Source organism: Danio rerio, chromosome 15 (genome assembly GCF_049306965.1).
Source record: "Danio rerio strain Tuebingen ecotype United States chromosome 15, GRCz12tu, whole genome shotgun sequence".
Lineage (NCBI taxonomy): Eukaryota > Metazoa > Chordata > Actinopteri > Cypriniformes > Danionidae > Danio > Danio rerio.
The window spans coordinates 10,575,001-10,600,740 of NC_133190.1; the positions used below are offsets into that span (position 1 = coordinate 10,575,001).

Genomic DNA, 25,740 nt, shown 5'->3' on the forward strand with positions numbered 1-25,740 from the left:
CGAGAATAACATACAATAATGAATCTCCTACTGAAAAATCCAGCTTAAACCAGCCTAGGCTGGTTGGCTGGTTTTAGCTGGTTGACCAGGCTGGTTTTAGAGGGGTTTTGGCCATTTCCAGGCTGGTTTCCAGCCATTTGAAAATGACCAGCCAAATCCAGCTAAAACCAGCTTGACCAGCCTGGTTTAAGCTGGACATAGCTGGTTTTGGCTGGACTCCCAGCTTGGCTAGGCTGGACAAGCTGGTTTTAGCTGGTCATGTCCCAGCTTGACCAGCTAAGGCCAGGCTGGAAATGGCTGGAAACCAGTCTGGAAGTGGCCAAAACCCCTCTAAAACCAGCCTGGTTGACCAGCTAAAACCAGCCAACCAGCCTAGGCTGGTTTAAGCTGTTTTTTTCTGCAGGGTCTAAGAGAATATTCAATCATAATCTAAAATAATGTTAAAGGAAACAAAACAATCTTATCAATGTTTTAGAAATTGAATCAGATAAAACGAGGATAAATATATTAATATTCTAAATAACCTCATATTGGCGAAGCAGTGGCGCAGTAGGTAGTGCTGCTGCCTCACAGCAAGAAGGTTGCTGGGTCGCTGGTTCGAGCCTCGGCTCAGTTGGCATTTCTGTGTAAAATTTGCATGTTCTCCCTGCGTTCGCATGGGTTTCCTCCGAGTGCTCCGGTTTCCTCCACAGTCCAAAGACATGCGGTACAGGGGAATTGGGCAGGCTAAATTGTCCGTAGTGTATGAGTGTGTGTGTGAAGTGTGTGTGAATGTTTCCCAGAGATGGGTTGCGGCTGGAAGGGCATCCGCTGCGTAAAAACTTGCTGGATACGTTGGCGGTTCATTCCGCTGTGGCAACCCGGGATTAATAAAGGGACTAAGCCGAATATGAATATGAATGAATGAATAACCTCATATTCAAATTGGAGTCAGATATGAGTTAAATTTAAATTAAATCAACATTATGCACTGGAAAGACCGAACAGGACAATAAACCTTCATCAACCAGTAGAGACAGTCATTGGACTAGCTGGCTGGACCCTACACTATTTCATTAGCAACTTGTGCAGTGTTGGTTGCTTGATAACAGACCTGCGAGTGGATTGTTCAACTTCAGACTGAAGTTCGATTTAAGTTTAGAGATCAGCCTTAAATTTAAAGTTCTACTAGACATAAGACGCTAGCCGTGGGAATGAAAATAATTCCTTCTCTAGCAAATCTGAATCGATTCTAACAAGTTCAGAATTCATTTTGTATTCATATTAGATTGTGAAGGTGTAGGCCTGCATGGGCGTGAGCTGGAAAAAAAAAGTGTCGACATGCACGTGTACACATGCTTCTTAATTTGGAAAAAGATGGATAAGCTTGGCTTCAGGACCGTGTTAAAATTCCTGCTGCACTTCAAATTGCAAGCTCAAGATCTCCTTAATGTGATGACAACAGAATTGTATGACTCCTGTGCACCAAGACAAGTGGAAGCTCACACTTTGTGTTCCACAAATGCAGACTATGAATGAAAGTGAATTAACTTCCTTAATTGCACATTGTTGTGATCGAATGGAGCATTGTAAAGGTCTCTGTAATACTGGATTAAAAGCAAATTGCAGTTCAACCTTTCAAATATCCTTTTGATTTAAGCATTTTTGCTCTCAATACATTTTTAGTTAATAGGTTAATCAAACAAAAATATAAACAGTTGAAGTCAGAATTATTAGCCCCCTTTGATTTTTTTTTTCTTTTTTACCTGTTTTAAACAGTTTAACCTGATAAACAGAGCAAGGACATTTTCACAGTATGTCTGTGTTGTTATCACAATGTTTGGTAGACTTTTTTCTATTCAGGAGTGAATATGTATGTTTTTCATTATTTCGACGTTGCCCCTTTCAGTTTTAGAACAGAGTCATACCATGTGACCACTGATGAGGAAGTGAGCAAGCATGTTGCATAAAGCAGCACAGTCAGACAATCCTGAGTGAATTCTGTGACGTTTGCATTCATCTTGTGTTTGTTTTAGAATCGTGGTTATGTATTGACTTTTAATCAATGTCTAATATTCTAGATGCTTTTGGTCATTTTTATATAGTTATTATTAGAAGTCTATTATTTTCTTTCTGCTTCACTATGGTTAAGGGACACTGTGAGTGTAATCTCATGCAATTCAGTATAGTAAAAAAGTGATTTAAGAATTGTGTGTGTTTAACATGATTATATTACATTTAAGAGAATTTGTGTTTAAGAAAAAACATTTAAAGCCTTGAAGACATTCATTTATTTACTTCTTTGAGAATTTATACAACTTGACAACATGATTAGTGCTGATTATGCCTTTTGTGCATTTCAGTTTTACCTTTCTTTGGAATGTCAATAAACCTGTGGACAAGGAGTTATCGTCTTCAGAGTTTTGATGTCAAGGAAGAGTTTATCTGGCTGTAAAGTTATGTTCAGCACATATAGCGAGGACAGCACAATGTCTGATACAGTTGTTTCTTCTGAAGAAAGTGTTATTTGTTTTATTTCGACAAGAATAAAATCAGTAAAAAAAAAAAAAAAAAATTTTAAGGTCTAAATTATTAGCCTCTTTAAGCTACTTTTTTTCCCCGATAGTCTACAGAACAAACCATCTTTACACAATAACTTGTGTAACCCCGCCGGTCCTACGCAACCAAACCCACTCTGAGCTGGTATCGATCTGGCGACCTTCCGCAAGGGAGTTGGTTGCTCTACTAAGGAGGCTAAAGACCATTGCCTCTAGCGTCTGTCGCTAGAGCACCTTTTAAGGTCAGATGAGTGAGGTTTACCTGCACAGCACTTACTAGTTGGCCTCAGTTACACTTGCCTAATTACCCTAACCTGCCTAATGGTTCCTATTTTTATTGAAATACCTATTATTAACCTTATATTGGTTAATATTACATTCAGCACTTGTTCATCCTGAATGTGACTTTGTTTATAAAAATTAAATAATTATAAAGATGGCAGTACAGCCATACATAAACACAAAGGGATGGCGATGTATGCATGTCCAACTGGTATTAAAGAGCAGAGAAGGACTAATGCGCGGCCTTCTATAATGTAATCTGTGGGGCCCTATGCACCTTGCGCAGTGAGTGTATAGGTTGGATCGGTACTGGCCAACGTTCCAGATGTACTTGCACCATTCCCAGCAGGATTCTCTGGCATAAAAGGTGGGCACGCTAACAAAGATGCTAAAGAACTTTAGTCAATAGTCCTTAGTGCACCTCTTGAAGCCAGCAGAGTGTGGTTTACTCCAATAACTCCTACTAGCTGGTTTTCATTACATTAGTAATTGGCATGGCTAAAAACTAGAAGTGAATCTCCACAAATTATTTGCTGATAGTGTTTTTGTTTTTAATGTACTTCAATTTCATCCTGCAGTCGTTCTTTTTTATGTATAAATATTATAAATTGAAGCATCAAACAATTGATAAATTAATTTGTCCCTGTCCATTCAGAGTGTCTTACCTCCACCTCTTGGACCTCGTCCATGCAGTGTCATGATTATTTCATGGTCCCCGTGTGGCACCAAGTTCCCAATCTCAACCCCATCATGAACCTATACACAAATGCAAAAAAAATAATAATATTGATTATTAAAAGCCACCATTTTACATCAAATCTTGCAACTGAAAATCTTGTCTAAAAAATCACTTTGCAGAAGTCATATTTTAGACGAAATGTTTTTCTTCTGCTTGGCAAATGAAAATAGCTCCAAAACAAAGCCAAATAAAAAAATGTCAACATCTTAGTCTAACGCTGTTGTTTTGTCTTGAATTAATTCATTTTTGAATAAATCACATGAGTCAGTAGCTGCTTTTCTACTATTGTTTGCCTGTTTGGTCCTGGTCATCCTGGTCCATCATGGTACAATTAAAAACCATTCTCGGCCTGAAATTCTAGGTTAAGTTAAACAACTGTGCTGAGCCATGCTGGTAGAGTATGTTTACACATGACATTGCTACTCTGTTGCCTGGCAATTAGTTCTTCCATAGTTGGCCAAGCAGATTCATTCATTTAGTTAGTTAGTTGGTTAGTTTAGTTAGTTAATTAATCATTCTATTAACCAGCAGCTATCTCTCTGCAACTCTTGTCCTAATGCTCCAGAATAGTGAACGGGACTCTACTGCTCAGTAAGAGCGGTCTCTCGCATGAGACGTTAAACCAAGGACCTGACTCTCTTTGGTCGTTAAAACCAGGATGCCCTTTGAAAACAGTAGGGGTTTAACCCTGATATCCTGGCCAAATTTGCCTACTGGCCTCTGCCCATCATGGCCTTCTAAAATCCACATTTAAAACGTGGCTTCATCTTTCTGTCTTCTCTCCACCAATCAGCTGGTTTGTGGTGTTCGGTCTGGTGCAATATGGCTGACGTTGCATCATCCAGGTGGAAGCTTCACATTGCTGGTGGATGAGGGCATCCGCTGCGTAAAAACGTGCTGGATAAGTTGGCGGTTCATTCCCCTGTGGCGACCCCGGATTAATAAAGGGACTAAGCCGACAAGAAAATTAATGAATAAATTAATTAATGAATCACAGTGTTACTTTAGGTTAATATGGCTACAATTATGTACAAATATTTCATTAAAACTGATTATGAGCATATATGACTGCATACATTAGTGTTCATATGAGCCAGAAGTTTCTGCAGACTTTATTTTTTTAAGTGTGATGACATATTTCTAACTAAAATGGAATTAAGAGTATCTTTTACAGTAATCTATAGAGGGGTGTGGCTAAGCAAATTTTACCCAAGCCGTCCAACAGACATCATTAGAAAAGGACTGTCATTCCAGAGCAGAGGCAAATGGTTAGATTTTAATTAAAGAATTAGATTTAAATTTAAAACATTATAAATATATTCACTGATTATTTTGCGTAAATTTAATTGTTTGCCTTAGTACTAACAAGGTGTGCTACCAAAACAAATACAAGGTGTGTCCCAAATCACATACTTATACACTATTCTACGCCATTTTGTAGTATAAATAGTGTAAGTACTGCCTTAACACTGAAATTCTGAATGAATAAGTGACCTTTAAATACCCGGATGATGCACTTTGTCACGACACTTAGACAGAGAGGATCCAATTGCAAGTACTTTAATGAAAAACGAAAGAATGTATCCAAGGATGTTCCGAAGACAAAGAATGTTCAAAACAAAAGAGAGCCACAGGCCACAACGAAGACGTCAACTGACGAAACAGACAGCGAAGAATTCTGAGGAACAACAGACAGGAAAAAGGACAAACAACGTACTGATAACCAGCAGTAACCACAGGCTGAAATATATAGTCAGTAAACAAGGATCAGCTGGAGGATGATTATATCAGCTGATAAGTCAGCTGATTTGAAAGCACGCCATCAACACAAAAGGTAAACAATCACACACCCAAGAATTTGACAACACACAAGGCATGACAAATAACATACAGAAAAACACAAACCCATCAACCGTTAAAATGAAGTATGAAATGCTGGACACTTCACACACTCAATGGCCACTGCTTTGCTCACGTAGCGGAAGGGGCTGAGCTTTCATGCACTAATGTTGGATTACTTTTTTTAGTTTGGAACGTGAAAGCAGTATTCTCCCACAAGATTGATTATGCCACCTCCCGATGGTAAATGCTGTTATACTTATGGCAGGTATTATTTGGTATTTTGGTCATTTATTTAGCTAATTTAGCAGCCGTCAAACATCATCTGCACTATAAAAAAAGAAATCACCATTTGTTCAGCACACTGTACTTTTTCTGTCATATATACAAAGAAGTGTAAATAAGAATTGATTACATAAAAAGATATGTTATGACAACACTATTCGCTAAAATGTTATGTCCACATGTTTAACTGAGTTCTCTGGACAAACATTTTTGTGTTGAACAGGAATGCTGATATTTAAATAATTTGTGCATGCGTGACGTGACAATCGAAAACTAAGCTTGTTTATTCAACCCAGGCTCATTCTGAAAACATAGTTCAGCGGACATTTTCTGGAGAATTATGTAGCCGGAGGTACATATGGCTGCATTTCATTTTTTTAAGCGAACGCGGGGCGGTGTGAAGCCGTTCCCTTTCGCTCTTGCCGGCTGACGGCTTACCTCCTTGTGGAGGGCTTTCCCGCTGCAACCAGTTTGTCTGGTTAGCTCGTCGTGTACGTTGACAGACTTGAGACGCAGAGAGGAGCTGACGATGACTGGTTTCGAGTCTGGGGAAGAGCGGTTCCAGAAAACAGGTAAGACAAAAACAGAATCCAAAAAGTAAAACGAACAAATAAATAACAGTGTGAGTATGTGGTAAAATCCGAAAACGTGGTAAAAAAAAAAGTCAGACGAGAGGTTTTCTTTTTTTGGACGGCTTTTTTTTTGCAAATTGTCGGTTGGGTTTAGGGAAGTAAGCAGGGAGCGGGTCAATCGGTAAAACTGTTTGAGTTTAGGGAAGGAGGAGTCAATCATTCAGCCAGTTGGACAGTGGCCTCTTGTGGGTTTACGCAGGAACAGCGAGGGTGCAATTGGCGCTCGTGAGAGACATTCGAGATGCGAAAAAGCGCGCATTCGCAAAAACAAAAACTGCACAAATGCATACCTCCCGGGGCGTATTTCGCAGTCTCCAGAAACGTCCACAGGACTAAGTTTTCAGAATGAGCCTGGGTTGCGTTTATAAGTTGCTTGAAAGAGGGGTGACACAGTGCCCCAATTAGTAGCACGGTTGTCTAACAGCAAGAAGGTCACTGGTTCGAGAACCGGCTGGGTCAGTTGGCATCCCTGTGTTCATGTGGGTTTCCTCCGGGTGCTCCGGTTTCCGCCACAGTTTAAAGACATGAGGTACAGGTGTCTCAGTGTGAATGGGTGTTTGCCAGTTCTGGGTTGCAGCTGGGTTGCATACAACATATGCTGAGCAAGTTGGCGGTTCATTCCACTGTGGTGATCCGTGATGAATAAAGGGACTAAGCCAATGATTAAAAACAGCATAATATGCTAATTACCTAATTACTTGATTTGCAAATCTGAAAAAATAATCCACAAAACAGAAAAAAATTCATTGACTCAATAGCAGTAACTGTTGCTTCAGTTGATGTGACAAGAATATCTTTATTAGTAAAATACAATAATCAACATTGCATGAATAAACAAAATGATGTTAGCTGAACAAAAAATTTTTACTGAGAAAAACTAAAAAACTGTTGTTGAGACAACTCATTAAATTTTTACTGCATCAAGTTGCTTTATTTTTATGTTTTCTCAACAATTTATTTTTTAACAGTTTGGGAAATGGTTTGAATTTCCGATTAGTAAAAAAAAAAATTGTGTTCCACTTGAGATGACTCTACTTTCATATACTATGCAGGTGAGTGTTAAGCAAAGTTGAGCACAAAAAAAAAAAAAAAAAAAAAAAAAAAACACTGGCATATTAATTACTCCTTGCTCAATCCTTTCTTATTCTCAATCAATTATTTTCTTTTGCCTGCAAAGCACCTCTGTAAATTCCAATAAGTTATCCACATGGCTCACCCATAATTCACTGAGATATACCACAGTTTCTGGTTTATTAAGATATTGATTATTCAAGGCTGAGATTGCGTCCAGTTCAGATTGAGACTGCTGTCTTCAGCGATTCAAAGTGGAATCAGCTTCTGCTAACACACACGGATCAGCACTTCTGCTAACACACACTGATCAAGCACATACAGGGGCCAAATGAAAAGACTAACTGGAATGTCACAGCCTGGAGACTCTTGAGTAAAATTATCCTGTTTCAGTACATTTAGATAATTAGGCAGCTTACACAAAATTTGAAGCCGTTTTAGAAGCATCCTGCAGTAGTAACATGTATTGAGTTATGTATACGCAAACTATATTTGCAAACAAGACAATGAGAGAATACGAATGAGAAATGTGTTAAAGCAGTGTATATATTATTATAGTGAATAATTTTGTTAACTCAAAAAGATTATGTTGATATTATAGCCATAAATAATGTATAATAGTTTAATAACTCATTTCTAATAACTGATTTATTTTATCTTTGCTATGATGACAGTAAATAATATTTGACTAGATATTTTTCAAGACACTTTTATACAGCTTAAACTGGCATTAAAATTTAACTAGGCAGGCTAGGGTAACTAGGCAAATTTTTGTATAATGATGGTTTGTTGTGTAGATCAGGGGTTTTCAAACTGTGGGTCGCACAGTGAACAAAGGTGGGTCGCACAACATCACATAGCTGCAGCTATATTTACATAACGGTGAATCAAAACCAGTACGATTGATGGCAATAACTCAAAAACCTCTTACCCTAAAAATATCTAAAGTGTGTTTCCTACAAAAAGACAAAGCTGGTTATGTTTCACAGCTGTCTTTTTCTTTTTTTTCGCTCGACATTACAAGCATTGCTCCGTTTGAGCCCTCGCTATCTGTGTTTAGCTGGTAGAGCTCGTGCTGAGCGGTCCTCTCAGTAAGGGACAGTCGGAAAAGTGTTTCTTTTTTTTCGTTTTTTTTTTGCTCTGTCCTGCGTGTTTTATTTTAAACACTACTAATTTTCTCTTAAATGAGCACAAACAGTTACTAAAGTCGAATGCTTTCATTATAGATCTTTGCATTCTAACATTAACACCTATCAAACAAAACACAATGAGAGATTAATTTGCTGCTCTTCACTAAATAAGTTACTTTAATCAATATGCAAATACAATCAAAAGTGAAATAGATTTTAGAGCTTTATTTAATTTCTGTATTGGCCATTGATTTTAATAGGCTAAACCTTTTATTTTATTGTTAGTATTTTCTAATGTTTTCTATGTATTCTATCATTTGAAGCTATTTGTTGTCCAATATTTTTTACATCCCAACGTTGACAGATTGCAAATCAATAAATAGCTATAGTGCTATCTGTTAATTTTAACGTCACTTAATGTTATGGAAGGGCATAGATGTTATGGAAAATAGTAATAGTATTGTAACTAACCCCCATCATTCCTTCCTCAAGCAAATGTGTAAATATTAGATCAATTCAGCAATAATGTTAATTGCATTGGCCTATTTATCTGACCTTTTCCCAGCTTGTAGTAGTAGCTATTTCGTTTCTTATGACTATGCTATTATGACTAGCAGTGGAATTTACTGCGATGTGACGTGGCTTGATCATAATCCAGGGGCTTGATTAAAGGTTGATCATATTCACTTCTGAAAAAAGAAGAGTATCTTTTTCAACAAAAAAATTATCACAGTTACAGTCAGCATCCGACAAAAAGCACTTTGAGCCTCATTTTGTGCATATCAAATCGCAAAATCCAAAAAGTCACACACCATATTTTTTTTTGACTGCTTTGAATGGATACATTTTTTTTACCCATGTTTCACTATTAAAATATTATGGTGGGTCTTGAGATTGAATTACTTGTCTTGGTGGGTCCCGGAATAAAAAAAGTTTGGGAATCCCTGGTGTAGACTATCAAAAAATATATAGCTTAAAAGGGGTTATAATTTTGACCTTAAAAAATTAAAAACATATTTTATTCTAGCTGAAATAAAACAAATAAGACTTTCTCCAGACGAAAAAAAATATTATCAGACATAGTGTGAAAATGTCCTTGCTTTGTTAAACATCTGAGAAATAAATAAATAATAATAATAATAAAATGGGCTAATTATTCCGACTTCAACTGCATGTGAATATGAAACCTCTTATTTTGACCTGTGCATATTAAAATGTATACAGGACAAGGGGGAGCACATGTCTTAACGATCATCCCCTGTTCGCACACTGGTCTCAATTCTAACGGAGCAGAAGCATAAATGAGGAGTGATGATAAAGTAAGATGAGTAAGAACCAGGCCAAGAGATTGGCCATTTCTCAATATGCGTTCTTCAGCGGTCTTGCGTCCTCGTGTTATTGTGCAACGGCATCATCAGCGGCCTAAGTTCAGTTCCAATACCCAAGACCGCAAGTGAGGACACATGAAACTTCCCAGATGTGATCTTGATATCGAGGGCGCACCGATGCAGACTTGAGCACCGAACTCGCTCTGGAAGTCCCAGAAGTCATTGCGACTGGAGGTGGGAAGCGCAGCATTTTATTTAGATTTATTATGAAAGTTCAGAGATATCATTTATTTACCTCAGGAGTTTCCCTAAATGAAACAGTGAAAGTAAACATTACCATGACCATCTTAATAAATGAATAAACACATTAAGGGTGTTTGTTTGCTGAAATTTGTATTAAAATCTGTTTTATTTTTATTATGCAGAGTATAGTGATAACATTTTTATGCATAATGTATATTTTGAAAAGAGGAAAAACAATAAATTGTTGTATGAATGCTATAATGTTTAAATAATTTACCATTTAAAACGCGTGAAGGTCATGGGACCATCAGGAAGAACACAGCATCTCATTTCTCACAGGACGCGTTCTCTACCCTCGCGGTCTCCTGAGTTCGTTCTTTCGAGAACACCTGGCAAGACCGGTCTCCACAAGAACGCAAGTCCGTTCTCTGCATTCTTGGAATTGAGAAACAGCCATTGTGTCTTGTTTTTAGTTTCTGTTTAAGTGGCAGCCAGGGGGGCTGCCACTGTTTGTTTTATGTTAATTTTCAAAAGTAAAGATTATTCAAATACCCAATGACCAGGGAGCCATTAATTATATTATAAACATGATCAAACTAACATTTAAATTATATTTTACTTCTGTATAAAAACATCTGGTTTACAAATACATAGTGGTTTAAAAGACAGTGGAAAAGTATACATTTGAAAATATATTTGTATTTTGGAGCTGAAATGTGATCCTCAAAGGGATAGTTCCACCCACAAGCAAAAACTACTGGTACTAAACTTAAACTATTATGAATTTCTTTTTTCTGTTGAACACAAAAGAATATATTCTGAAGAATGTTGTGGAAAAAACAGCCATTGACATCCAAAGTAAAATAAAAAACACAAAACAGTAAATAAATACTTTTTTTGTGAAAAAAATAAATAAATCAGTATATCTTCCTTTGTGTTCAATAGAAGAATTGTTACAAACTGGTTTTCAACAAGTGGAGGATGAGTAAATGATGACAGAATTTATTTATTGTTTTGGAGGGTGAAGTGTCCCTTTAAATGGAGTCCTAATAATTCTAAATATGCCTGACCATTTCATTCATAAATTATTTTTTTTTTTGGCTTAGTCCCTTTATTAATCTGGGGTCACCACAGCGGAATGAACCGACAACTTATCCAGCATATGTTTTACGCACCGAATGCCCTCCTAGCTGCAACCCATCACTGGGAAACACCCATACACTCTCATTCACACACATACACTACGGACAATTTTAGCTTTCCCAATTTGTCTGACCAATTTTATAGTAAATATGAACTATTGTTACGCTGAATGATGAGGTGGGCAGTCTTTTAATCATTGTAAAATATATATTATTATTGTTTGTTAGCAAAAAGAACTTGCATTAAACTTATTTTCTGATTATTGAAAACCCCCATTTTGTCTTTAAAAATTCATCATAGTGTTCATCCTCCTTGAATGATTATTGGGGGGAAAAACAGGGCCTAAGGGAAGACAAGCCAACTTGTCGTGGCACATCCACCAGTGATTTACCACACGCTAAAGCATTCCCAAACTTATGATAGATGCTGGACTGATGCCAGTAGAAGGGATCACAGTATAATCTAACACATAATCAGACTGTACATCTCCGTTAACCCGTAACGCTGGTACGGTTCTACCATGGATGGTCTGGTCCTCTGGGGCTGTGTGAATGTTAGCTGAGATCTGAGAGCTGGCTTTCTCCAGGCTATTTTCTGAGTCTGACATACTTAGTGTAGAGGAATAATCTCCCACCTGCTCCCGTCACTCAAAGACGCTTCCCGCTTAAAGCTAAAGGAGGCTCTGAGGCCTGACCTGGTCATAGAAAAAATACTAAATAAACCAATTTTACACATGCTATTTTACCCCTAAACGTATTTGGATTGTGCATAAAACTTAACTAAACAGTTGGATGTTTATTTTTGAACAAATGCACTCAATGAAATTAAAAAAAAATACTGCAGCATAATTAAGTTACATTAGACCCTTTCACACAGTTATACTGGTAAATATCCTATTTCCAGAACAAATTTACAGGTAAATTTTACAAAGCGCTGTTCACACTGGCAAGGACATTAAAGAATTTTTACGCAATAGACCATTCACACATCCATTCCAAAATACCGGTAAATTCTGATATCATTAACCAGAAATGAGCTCTAAACAGCTGCGCTTGTATTTGTAAACATTTGACAACATTGCAAACTCTGTGGATAGATAAGTATTGTGCACTACTTCGATGAAAACATATGGAGGAACACTTTCGCAAGTTGACATGTTCATAATATGTGTGTGTGTGTGTGCTGGCGCTCACCGGCTGCTTCACGTGCACACGTGTCAAGCAACTGAAGCAGAGCTTGAAGGTAAACAAACTGCGGTTTATAATAAGCATTTTATTGATCATTTTTTACACAGCTGGCATTAAGAGGCAAAATAAAAACGCTATCTGACTAATATCTAGCAGCTAAATGTGTCTGGAAAAATATTCAAAGGGGTTTATTTTTATGAACGGCACGGATATGAATGTGTCTAAATGTTTTGATTGGTTGGAATAGATGTATAAGCGTGAACGCACTCTTTCCGGCAATTTTCCTTCTGCCTTCATATAGAGCAGTATTGCGGCAAATTACCATTACAACTTCTCTTTCCGGAAAATTGACGGAACTATTTATGTTTTTTTAGAGGTTTTACACAAATAATTGAGTAGTTTTTGAGTAAATTACGAACATCATGAACTGTTAAATGAACTCCAGCCAGCAAACTACTGCAATGCATTCATTTGATTTTGAGTTCATCACATAAAAATCTGTCAATACAATAGTCTTTAATAGATTACATTGACTCTAATCCAGCTAAAATTGGCATTTTCATATAAAACACTACTTGCATCCACACCTGCATCAGTTTCATTAATTTCCACAAAATTTGGTCATCCACACCAAAACAAATGAAAACACTTTTATCCCTGTACAGCACATTCGCTATCTAGTTTTTGGCTTTTTTAAATGTTGTTGCTGTTGCCAAAACTACAACTAAGGATAATTTAGTATCCTTTGTAGAAAAGCAATCTGTAGAATGTGAAAAATAACATTACCCTTTAGCAACACTGTCAAAATACAGAGCATCTGAAACAACTGCTGCACAATGTTGTCCACTAGGGCTGCACGGCATTGCAAAAATCTGACATTGCGATATTTTGCTTATCTGTGATATATATATATAGCAATACGAATACAATTATTCCAGACCACTTGAATAGCTCTATTTGGAAACAATTTATTATTTTAGGTTGAATGTAGGGATTCTATAGAGGAGAGAATCATGCATAAAATACAATTAAAATTAAACCATTTGATACTAATTAAAAGTAGAGATGAATACAAAAGAGCAAAGATAAAAGTGAAATAAACAGTGCTTCAGTGTTATCTGGGGAGTCTAACAATATCCAGGTACAGTAATTAAATAATTAAATGTAAAATAACACAGTACAGTTTTCATTGTATAGGCTACATAATTCAGTCATATAAATCTTTAGGAAAGTTACAAACCGTACAGTTTCTTCAGGCATGTCTTGAGCCTGAATGCTTACAAGGTCACAGACTTTAATGGCCCATTTCCACTGAATGGTACGGTACCGTACGGTTCGGTATGCTTTTATGGCCCTTTCCACTGTCAAAAGGTACCTAAAAGCGAACTGTACCGTGCCACTGTTTGGTTACCCTGTGCAAACGGTACCAAGCATGAAAAAAAAGTGTACCAAAACGCAGAGCCAGACGTTCAGCTGAGAGCTATTGGTTTACAGAGAAACGTCACTAGCTTGTGCACAAGCAGAAGAATGAAAGCAAAGGAAGCTGCATTTTTAAAAAACACAACAGAGACATTACATTGTAACACTATATCAGGGCTCGAAATTGCGACCATATCGGAAGTAGTAGGTCATCTGGGTGCTTCTTGCTTAGTTTTTTTAAATTCTATATATTCGGACATACTACTCGGCTCGCATACTGTTTTTAGTGTACTATATAGTATGGAAGTATGCAATTTCGGATACAGCCAATACAGTATGTTGTGCAGTCCTATTGTCCACTGCTTTAGCTGGATTGATCACGTGGTAAAAAAAAATGTATCGTACCTTTCGAAAGCCTCCAGTTTCCCATTCCAAACTGCAACTGAAATGTATCCACTTTGGAAAGCGGTTTCAAATGGATAGATTTTCGTCTCAGTCTCAAAACACCAGTCTCAAAACGGAGATAAAAAATATGCTTTTTAATTAAAGGTATAAGTGTGAAAGGTCAAGTTGTTTGAGTTTTGTTCATGTGTTGGCAATAAAAAGTGATTCATGCATGAAAATGATTACTAATCGCCCTTTTACCAAAAACACATAAAATATTAGCAAACCCTATACTCCTTAAAACTTTTGTTTCAAGCTTCATCTCAAAAAGACATTCATCTGAATGCAAAAGTAGAAACTACAAACTGAAATAAAAAATTTTATTTATTATATTTATAAATAAACAACAGGTTTAATGTGCAATTTTATTGTTCTCTGTGAAAGATTGAAAGATTCGCCGTGGACTTGGTTGTATAAATTGCTGTGTATAAACTGCGAAACACTGGAAGCTGTCATGAGCTCTTACCCAGAACTGCACACAGATTACAACACAATAGAGCACATTTAAACAGCCTGACCTCGGCCCAGTGTCTAAATCAGTCGCTTTGGCTGCTTTATAAACCTGTGTATTTTGGATGTTGATTGTGATCGCATGCTGCAGCATGAGGTGTTGGTCTTCATTTGACCGTTGTTGGCCTGTTGAAATGTAAACAGAGTGTTTGCAACTCACCATTTTTCCATTGTGGAACAGCTGCTGCTCAGACACAGGATAGTCTGTTTCTTCATAAATCAAGGTCTTGATGGACCTGATCACTGTAGAAGAAGGAACTTGGAAGACCCTCGTACCTAGACAGTCATGACTGACTATCACCCATGGCAACCTAAAATTGTGAAGGGAAAAATAATGTTACCAATGACTATTTTACTGACAACATCAGGCTTGAATTAAAAAAAAAAACCTGGAAAAAAGCATACTGAAGCCATAATTTACAAAAATAAATATTTATGGAGAATATAAAAAGAAACATATTTTTCTTTTTTAATGTAGTATTAGTTCAACAAAATTTAGCAAATGCTCAAATTAGTGTAATTTTTTTTCCCAAAACTAATGAACTTTTGGGTTTTAATTATATTGTTAATTCAAAATAGCAAGTTTATGTAAGTGAAATAGATTTTTTTTCACTCAGTCGTTTTTTCTTTATAATAATAATAATAATAATAATAATAATAATAACAATAACAATAATGTTATGTCACAACTAACCCATAAAGTGAAAATTGTGATGCCTCAATCAGGATGTTTGCATACAGAGTATCGATTCTGATGCTTTAAGCTTTACAATGCATAAAGCACATTTTCCCTCTAAGTACGACACTTAAATGGAGATCTCTGCTAAGATACAGTACCTAAGAGAATAAATGAAGGATGTTCCATGCTGTATAATCACTTAAACATGTCTCATAACTGTTTAGAGTGGACATGTCATGGTCAGAAGCAGCTTTACAGAAAATAATGGATGAAATAGCCAAATACACAGAACTTTTTAGTTTTATTAATGTAAAGAGGCCTAAATTTGTGCAAGGTCATTCCAATATTTTGCTCTCCAACCACCACGTGACTGCAGCTCCTCTGCTCCGGACAGCCTCACAGCAGCTTGATCTCTTGACGAGAAAGACAGGGATGTGCATTTGAGATATTTTTACTTTGCTATTCATCTAACCCAGGGGTCACCAATCCTGGTCCTGGAGGGCCGGTGTCCCTGCAGGGTTTAGTTCCAACTTGCCTCAACACACCTGCCTGGAAGTTTTAAGTATGTCAAGTAAGAGCTTGATTAGCTTGTTCAGGTGTGTTTGATTAGGGTTGGAGGTAAAAATCTGCAGGGCACCGGCCCTCCAGGAACAAGTTTTGTGACCCCTGATCTAACCTAACAAATGTAAAACTTAGAACATCACCATGCCTCTCGCAATCTGTTTTCTTGCTAATTCACTCTCATCTACATGATTTCAGGGGTATTTTACCTAATTCAAAACATCTGTGATTGGCAAGTACTGATTATAAAATGTGATTATCAGCCAATACCGATCTCCAGCCGATCAATTGGAATTATTGAATTATTATCTCCCTTGTTTATTTTTTCCCCAATTTCTGTTTAACGGAGAGAAGATTTTTTTCAACACATTTCTAAACATAATAGTTTTAATAACTTGTTCCTAATAACTAATTACTTTTATCTTTGCCATGATGACAGCACATAATATTTTACTAGATATTTTTCAAGACATTTCTATACAGATTAAAGTGACATTTAAAGGCTTAACTAGGTTAATTAGCCTAACTAGACAGGTTAGGGTAATTAGGCAAGTCATTGTATAACAGTGGTTTGTTCTATAGACTATTGAAAAAATATATAGCTTAAGGGGGGAAATAATTTTGACCTTAAAAAAATTTTTAAACAGTTTTTAATTTAGCGGAAATAAAACAAATTAAACTTTCTCCAGAAGAAAAAGTATTATCAGACATACTGTTAAAGTTTCCTTGCTCTGTTAAACATCATTTGGGAAATATTTAAAAAAGAAAAAAAAAGAAAAAAAGTCTATATATTAGGGTTGCAGTTAACCGGTACTGGTAGTATCGCAATACTATTGCTCCACTCTAGTTTGTAAACGGTATATCGTCATTACTGGTTTATCTACAATAGATAATGTTGTGGAATAATAACAATGTGAAAAAGTCACTAAAATGTTTACATGTTTGTGCAACAATAAACCATTTTATTTGAATAGTCTGTGGAGTCCTTTAAGGTTGAAAACTGTGTAAAAGTGCGCCTTTTAGCCTATTGCATGTTTTCTAGCACTTCAGTTCGAAAGCACATCTGAATCGGTTCATTTCTGTTGCTGTTAATATGATTTATTAGCAACTGCAAAAATCCCTTTAAAAATGAATCACGATGTAAAATTTTAAATTACTTTGGATTGTTCCTGATAAGACTGAAAAAAATGTATGTAAAAACCCAAAATAGCAACAGGAAACATTAAAAACAATTTTTGACCATTTCATATAGCCTAATTTTGTTGGAAAAATGATCTTTTGTAACAAATTTCATTAGGTATAATTTGTATCTTTATTTTAATGTATTTTTGTTGGTCAGTTATCAACACAATAAACAAAAAGAAAGAATCATTTTAGGTGAACTGGGGTGCAAATAATACTGTTTGGCCTTAAGGTAATTATGAATTACATTCAAGTAGGCCTATTATAACATAAAATATATTATTCCTGACAATTATTAGTATAGTTTAAAGTATTGTATTAAAGTATTGTATAGTATAAAGTATTCTTTATAATTTCAGTTATGAATTACTGTATCCCAATACTACTTGAAATTGTGATACATCAGCTGGTATAGTATTGTTAATGGTATCGCGACAACCCTAACATAACATATATTACAGTAATGAGATTCATAAAGTCAATAATAATGTCACAATGCAAAGCTCTGTTTCATTTATTAATTAATTCCACCCTGGGCAAGCCTAAAAAATAAAGTGAGCATCATCATCATCATCATCATCATCATCATCCTCATCATCATCATCATCATAATTAAACTAACGACAAAAAAATTACACATTTTCTACATTTCTTTACACACCAAATGCATTCCTCTCTTAAGAACAAGTGGTTCTGATAAACAACAGCAAATGACAAAGATCTCTTTATTTTTGTTCTTTCAAGAAACTCTTTGTCTTGTAAGATGCTTGTTTTTTTTTTTTTTTTTTTGGTTTGTTTTTATCTCTCCTTGTCTCTGGTGATACTTCATGTTCAACAGACCCCTGACAGAGATGCACAGCTCCTACTACGTCACCTCTGCAGTTAAAAATCAAATTACACCTATTAGGGGCTATCGAGTTTGAGTTGTGTCCAAATGCACACATCAATCTGTCTTCTCAAAAGCCTGTGTTTTGGAGAGATGAACCTGCTGAGCTTAAGACACTGATTTAGGCGACTCATGATTTTACTAATAAACATGTGACACACAGGGCTACCTCTTGACCAGTTGTCATTCAAGTCCCACTGGGGGTCATTGACTGTATTTGTATACTAGGGTGGGGCATAATAAGTTGTAGTATCATGCACACTAGTGTCGAATCACATTATTAGACAGACATATGTAACTGTTTTAATGTTGATCAGGATTTATAATTGTTACTTATAGGATATAGTAGTAGTAAGCTGTAGTTTGGTGAACGATTTCATTGTAGTCATAAACAAGATCGCACCGGTCACTAACTCAAACTAATGATCTTTAAACTCACCACGGGTCTTGTCCGGTTGCCATCTCTTTTCATCCAGACTGCGGCATTCATCGATCGCTCCGCATGCGCTGCTGAACCGTTATCTTCCGGAGAAAATCCTCCGCATCGGGAACTCATTGATTTACTCCGACCCGTTTTGGTCCAAGCGTCGACCTATCATCCCATCATGTGCGGTGTAAGCTCCGTGTGGCCGTGTTTTGCTGTCGGAACCTCCTCCTTCTCCTCCTCCTGCGGTTGATGAGCGGCTCGCGGGCTTAAGCGCTCTGGCCCACAAATGTCACGCTTCGTCGCAGTGTTTTCTGGGGGAAATAAAGTATTATAATGTCACAAATATAGTTTTCTTTATAATAAAGACGTATAAAGGGCGTTTTTATGAATGTTTGTGTGCTGCATGTGTTTTTTGGATGCGGACTTTTGCGTCTGCCGGTCTGACCGAGCGCAAAGAATTATGGGAGTTGGAGTTTTTTCTTGTGCAGAGCGCTTGATTGACAGATCTACAGAGAACATTTTCAACAGAGAAAACACAGTACAGAAGACTTCTAAGTCATTCGATGAAACAAGTTTAAATGTGTTTAATAAATAAATAATAATTTTCTTAATCAAAAGAATGGTTTGATGAATGAGTTTTTATAGCCTAATTAATTTTCATTTTATCTCTTTATGCTTTAACATTATTAGATTTAACACATTTGCCAGGCCGCTTTTAATAATTTTTTAATTGTAATAGCATAAATACTTACTGATTTTTTAAAATAATAAATGGTGCACGTCAGTGGTAACATTAATAGGCTATATGTTACGCTATATTATAGCCTATTAATATTTTACTGCATTATACTTCAATTTTATATATATATATATATATATATATATATATATATATATATATATATATATATATATATATATATATATATATACATATACATATATATATATATATATATATATATATATATATATATATATATATATATATATATATATATATATATATATATATATACATATATATATATATATATATATATATATATATACATATATACATATATATATATATATATATATATATATATATATATATATATATATATATATATAGCCTAGTTGAAGTCAGATATATTAGCCCCCCTTTGAATTGTTTTTGTTTTGTTTTAAATATTTCCCAAATTATGTTTAACAGAGCAAGAAATTTTTCACAGTATGTCTGATAATATTCTTTCTTCTAGAGAAAGTCTTATTTGTTCTGTTTCGGCTTAAATACAAACAGTTTAGTTTTTTTAAAAACCATTTTAAGGTCAAAATTATTAGCCCCTTTAAGCTATCTTTTTTTCAATAATCTACAGAACAAACCATCGGTATACAATAACTTGCCTAATTACCCCAACATGTCTAGTTAACCCAAACCTATAAGCCTTTAAATGTCACTTTAAGCTTTATAGAAGTGTCTTAAAAATATATAGTCAGATAATATTTAGTCATCATGGAAAAGATAAAATAAATTACATTAGAAATGAGTTATTAAAACTATTATGTTTTGACGTGTTGAAAAAATCTAAATCGTCTCTCCGTTTAACAGAAATAGGGGAAAAATTAAACATGGGGTTGAATAATTTAAGGGGCTAATAATTCTGACTTCAAATATATATATATATATATATATATATATATATATATATATATATATATATATATATATATATATATATATATATATATATTAATTATTTTAAAATATATAATTAATTATTTACAAATTATTTATATAATTATTAAATTGGTATTTTTACTAATATCAGAGATATGATATTTTGATTATGCTATTGATCACATTTCATATAACTCATCATATATCCTATATCTCATTTTCCCAATGTAGCAATTTCTCATTTGAAATATTGTTACTTTGTAACGTGGGCCTCAGATCCACTGGGTGATTAATGAGTGTAGGTCGTATAGCACTTTATATTAACAGTATAGTCTAGCCTAAGTGCACGTTTATATACAACTGCACATTTAGAGATAGGAATAAAATGCTCAATTAATGTAGATCCAGTAAAACATTACCATGCAGCATTTTTTTTCAATTCTACGGAGTTATTCAATGACGCAGTAATAGATACACCGATGACGTCATATGACCTCACTGCACCAGTATCCTTTACTAAACCTTGATAAAATGTCTTTTAAAGCAAACAAATGTTAACTAACCCGCAAACACTTGCAATAGTATGTCTGTAAGAATATGTTGGTTCATCCTTAGCTATTGTAGCCATGGTTGTATTATCAAAATAACCTTACCTTTTTTCAGTAATTTGTAGCTGTTTCAGGTTATCGCGCAAAGTGAAGCAAAGTGCAGGAATGACACTGAACAAATCCCAAATATGCCTGATCTCAGCACGTTTCCTTTGTAGATCCACTGCTGCAGTGAGCAGTTCTTCACAGGACAGTCCGATCTGCAGAACTGATCATGTTCTTCATCCCCTCATCAAGCTTCGCTTTAGCATGGGTTTTGTTTAAGGCTCATGCAAGATCATTTAATGCCCAATGGCCAGAATTCACTAGGCTAATTCTGACAGTGCTTTACGAGTCACCCTCTCATCACTGCATCAGCTGTTTGAGCAAACCTGCGCTCTTAAAGCTACAGCAACATGAGCATCATTTTAATTAAAAATGTAAACCTGTGAGTGAGGAATGTATAGTTTGAACTTAGTTTATTAGTTTAAACCATTTCATTTTTGTGGACACTCTTGAAGACGAAATAAGAGAGAAAAACAGAAGCATATCCAAGAGAAAAAAAAAAACATCTTAAAGGGATAGTTCACCCAAAGCTATTCTGTGCTTTTCCTTTATCGTGTCGAACCGTTCCTTATGCTGAACCAGGGGTGCAACCGCGGGCCCTCTGACAACTTTTCATAAATTAAAAAAAAAAAAAGGGGGGGGGGGGGAGACTAAAGAGAGGGGGAGGTGGTTCAGGGGTTTGTGGACAAGAGTGAAGAGTGTGTGTGTGTGCCCCTGCTGAAAAATCCAGCTTAAACCAGCCTAGGCTGGTTGGCTGGTTTTAGCTGGTCGACCAGGCTGGTTTAAGAGGGGTTTTGGCCATTTCCAGGCTGGTTTCCAGCCATTTCCAGCCTGGTCTTAGCTGGTCAGGCTGGAAAATGACCAGCCAAATCCAGCTAAAATCAGCTTAACCAGCCTGGTTTAAGCTGGATATAGGTGGTTTTGGCTGGACTCCCAGCTAAGACCAGGCTGGAAATGGCTGAAAACCAGCCTGCAAGTGGCCAAAACCCCTCTAAAACCAGCCTGGTCGACCAGCTAAAACCAGCCAACCAACTGGTTTAAGCTGGATTTTTCAGCGGGGGGGGGGGGGGGGGGGGTTCATTCATGAACCGCCAACTAATCAAGCATATGTCTTACTCAGCGGATGCCCTTTCAGCTGCAACCCATCTCTGGGAAACATCCATACACACTCATACACTATGGACAATTAGCTTACCCAATTCACCTATACCGCATGTCTTTGGACTGTGGAGGAAACCGGAGCACCTGGAGGAAACCCATGCAAACGAAGGGAGAACATGCAAACTCCAAACAGAAATGACAACTGACCCAGCCGAGGCTCAAACCAGCGACCTTCTGTGAGGCAACAGCATTACCTAATGCACCACTGCGTCGTGACAGTAACAATGTACCCAGCAAGCAACAGCCGTCATTTCATCGGCTAGGTGAAGTATAGCCCAGATCTAGTCCGGCTATGTGTGACCCAGTTTTAGCCTGAATAACCTTATATTTGGTTTCATGTTGTTTTTTTGCTGAATAAAACTTATAATATCTATGATACTCCATCATGTAAGAAAAGTCAGTAATGTTTATGAGGAACCTGCAAGTAATAGACTTAGTTTCAGTTTCCCCGTGAAGTATAGACCCAATCTAGTCCGGCTATGTGTAATCTCTAGCCCCCAAAAAACTTAAATTTGCTTACCTGTTTTTTGGCAAAATACCTTGTGATATGTATGATATTCCTACAAGTAATTAAAGTCAATCGCATATAAGGTGTTTGGGCTTTCAAATATATATTTTATTTTTATAGCCTGACGGTATAAGCTTTTATAATGTTATATTAGGCTAAATATAAAATTGTAATTGCAGTACTGAAATGTAAGTTTTATTTAGTTTAGTCCTTTTGATTTAGAATAATGTTGCACTAGCATCTAAACACATTAATTTGCATTCATTCATATTTGAGCGCTATTACTTGTGCTTATCGTTTGTGAGGTAACAATCAAGGCCTAAAGATGGCAGCAATGGACTATTATTAGACCTAATGGTAAAGCACTTTGTTACGAGAATGAACCATGAACTTTTTATAGTTAACGTATTAATTACTAGTTTTATAACCAAACAAGTCCTGTTACCATGATGTTTGTAGCCAAACTTAAAGAGCCCCTATTATGGATTTTTGAAAATGAGCTTCCATGCAGTGTGTAACATAGCTCTAATGCTGTGTTCATAGCAGACGTGGAGGGCATGTAAAGCGCGAGTGATTTACATGTTAAGTCAATGCAAATGCGCGAATCGTCATCCTGTGGCGCGATAAGCGTGAATCGTCATCCTGTGGCGCGATATGCACAAATGGCGTGGCGCAAATTGAACGTTTTGCACGTTTGACGCATGGTTCGCGTGAATCACTTGAGCTCAAAAATCTGAACTTTAGCGGACATTGGCGCCACGTTAATCAATCAGGAGCTTGCTCTTGTGGGAGCGTGATTGTGACGTATGCCTGTTGTTGGTGTCCTGGGGGAAATCCTCCAGCCGATACCGACAACAGTCAAACCGGGCTCGGCTCAGTCAAAAGCACCGTTGAAAGCCTCCATCATCCAGGTTCAGTTTTAGGAGGCATTTATGAGCTTACAAAGCTGGATGCACCTCTGAAAGGATCTAGTGGACTCAGACACATCCCCAATCATATCAATGCTGTTTTTCAGCCTTCATAAAGCACATAAACACTGTTATTTTCTTAATAAAATCCATGTTAGCCATTTAGCAATGAAGCTAGAGTCACCGGGTAGACAGAAGCCCTGCCCATCACGCGAATCTGCATCTGTTCTGAAGTAAATTTGATGTGTTAATGAAGCGAGTAAACTTAAATGTTCACGCGGCTATTTACACGCGAATAGCACGATTTATCTGCGCGTTCCGCGTCTGGTGCGAACACTTCATCAGTGAATGAAAACACCCAGCTGAGGTTTAAATCTGAAAGTGCAATGCTTTAAAACTATTGATTCTTTAGCGCAATAGTTGACTCAGAGTCGAATAAACAAATTGAGTTAGGTTTGAATCTTTTGATTGATCGCATCGACGTCAACACAGTACATCACCAAATATGTAGTTCCAGAGAACTCCATGCTTTCACTTCAGACACTAGCGTAGGTGCGGGGGATCCCGGGACTGATCATGACCTGAAAATGACGATTACTGACAGATGGAGACTGAGTGAAATAAAGGGTTAAAGTTCATTTTCACAACAAAACAACAGTATAGCCAACCTACTGTAGAGCTGTGTTTGCTCCTGTCATTTTTCTGATGATTGATACAATAACCTACACTGCAACACAAGATTTGTCTGCCGTTTGCTATAGGAGCAGCAGAGATACGGGACTTTGTCAGTTACTGTTGCAGTTCATATGAACCAGTTTCTTCTTCCTCGGCATCATAACATGCAAGTGTAATTAAAATTGTTGCCTCGTTTTGTATAGATTACAAAATAGATGTTTAACTATGTGTTATAAGTTGTAATCGCCCCGCGCGGCTTGTAATCACGTATTAAAGATCAGTAGTTATACTGTCTCTCAGGCTAAGTCTTTATAGGCTGTTCACATATCGCATTCAAAACCGCATTAAAAACGTGACGCGTGCTACTTCATTTACCGATTGAAATGCGTTTCTGAACTGGCGATCCTCTGCTGTTTATCTTTGCTATGGCCACCATCAGCTGTTCCTCACACGCGCAGTCAATTTTAAAATAGTTTAACTTTTGCCACTGTGTGGATTAATACTGAATGTGTGTCATTGTTATTACTTGGGGTTAGGGTAATATGCTGGTGTTTAACTGCATTGTTTTATTGCATTCCTGTATTGGGCTCTCACAAACTTACTGCTACTTCATACTTTAGCCGTGCCGTAGTCTCATGCTAAATGTAGTTGACCAATCGCAATAGACTGGGTCATCAGTCGAATCAGCGCAGATTAGCTTCGCACTAAGGAGGGGTTTGGGAACAAATGAATCGCTGAATGGAGAGGACAAAGCTGTCAGGAGAGGTGGTGGTTTGGTGGAGTTTGACAAGGTGCGCGTGACATGTCTGAAGAGTGAGGAGAGATGCGGTGGGGAGGGGTGAGAAGGGTGTGCGACGTGGCCTATTTGAGGACCGGGAGGGAGACATTACCGGGAGATTATCATTCGATTGTGGGTATCCGGAGACTCGTAAAACTTCCTGCACTACTCATAATTCTCTCTTTATTTAGCCGTATGCCTGTTACATATCCATAAAACACAGTGATATAACCCAGGTCGGATCGCTTTCTCACTGCAATCGATCCGCTCCAGAGTTTGTTTCAATTGAGCCGAGACCACCTCATTCAAGCGATCTCGGAGCGATTGATTTGCCGCGGATCCAAGAACGATTGGAGGTTTCACATATGCCAAACGAACCGTGCTAACTGGGCAAACGAGACAGGTTCCGAAACCGAAAGTGTAGGTGTGAAAGCACCCTTAGTGTCATGTTCACCAGCAATCAAACCACCAGAGGTCGCTGGTACACACTCACATTCACATGAACTACAAATCTGCTGGTAATTGGACTACAAGAACCATTCATGCTCCACACACACAACCGGTTCCAGATCCTGACTGATTGCATACACACATCTGATGCCGCTGAAGCACTGATTACACACACATATATACAGCTCACTTTGAAACCTTCATGGCTGAGTCTTGTTATCTGTTTTAAGTGACGCTACAACTCGTATTCCTTTGTCTGCCTTTGCTGTGTTTATGATCCTTGCCTCGTTCATTTTGTTTAATTCTGTTTGCTGCCTGCCTCTGACCATCTGCCTGTTAATTTGACTTCGACTCTGGATTGCCCTCACACATCTGTTTGCCCTGTGTTGATCACTGTTGCCTGACTACCGAATAAAAACC

The 25,740-nt window shown here is 36.9% G+C and overlaps 1 protein-coding gene across 2 annotated transcripts in view; it reads right to left on the bottom strand.

The window, feature by feature from the left end:
* The window catches only part of sacs (sacsin molecular chaperone), a 53,528-nt gene extending 34,820 nt beyond the window's left edge, over positions 1-18,708 (bottom strand). For both annotated transcript variants that reach the window (XM_009291502.5, XM_009291501.5), the window contains exons 1-3: positions 18,537-18,708; positions 14,950-15,100; positions 3,485-3,575 (exon numbers count right to left, since the gene is read on the bottom strand). In XM_009291502.5, the coding sequence (XP_009289777.2) occupies positions 3,485-3,575; positions 14,950-15,100; positions 18,537-18,559 (265 nt within the window). In that variant the 5' untranslated portion in view covers positions 18,560-18,708. The remainder of the gene's footprint in view (positions 1-3,484; positions 3,576-14,949; positions 15,101-18,536) is intronic.
* Between the last annotated feature and the right edge of the window lie 7,032 nt (positions 18,709-25,740).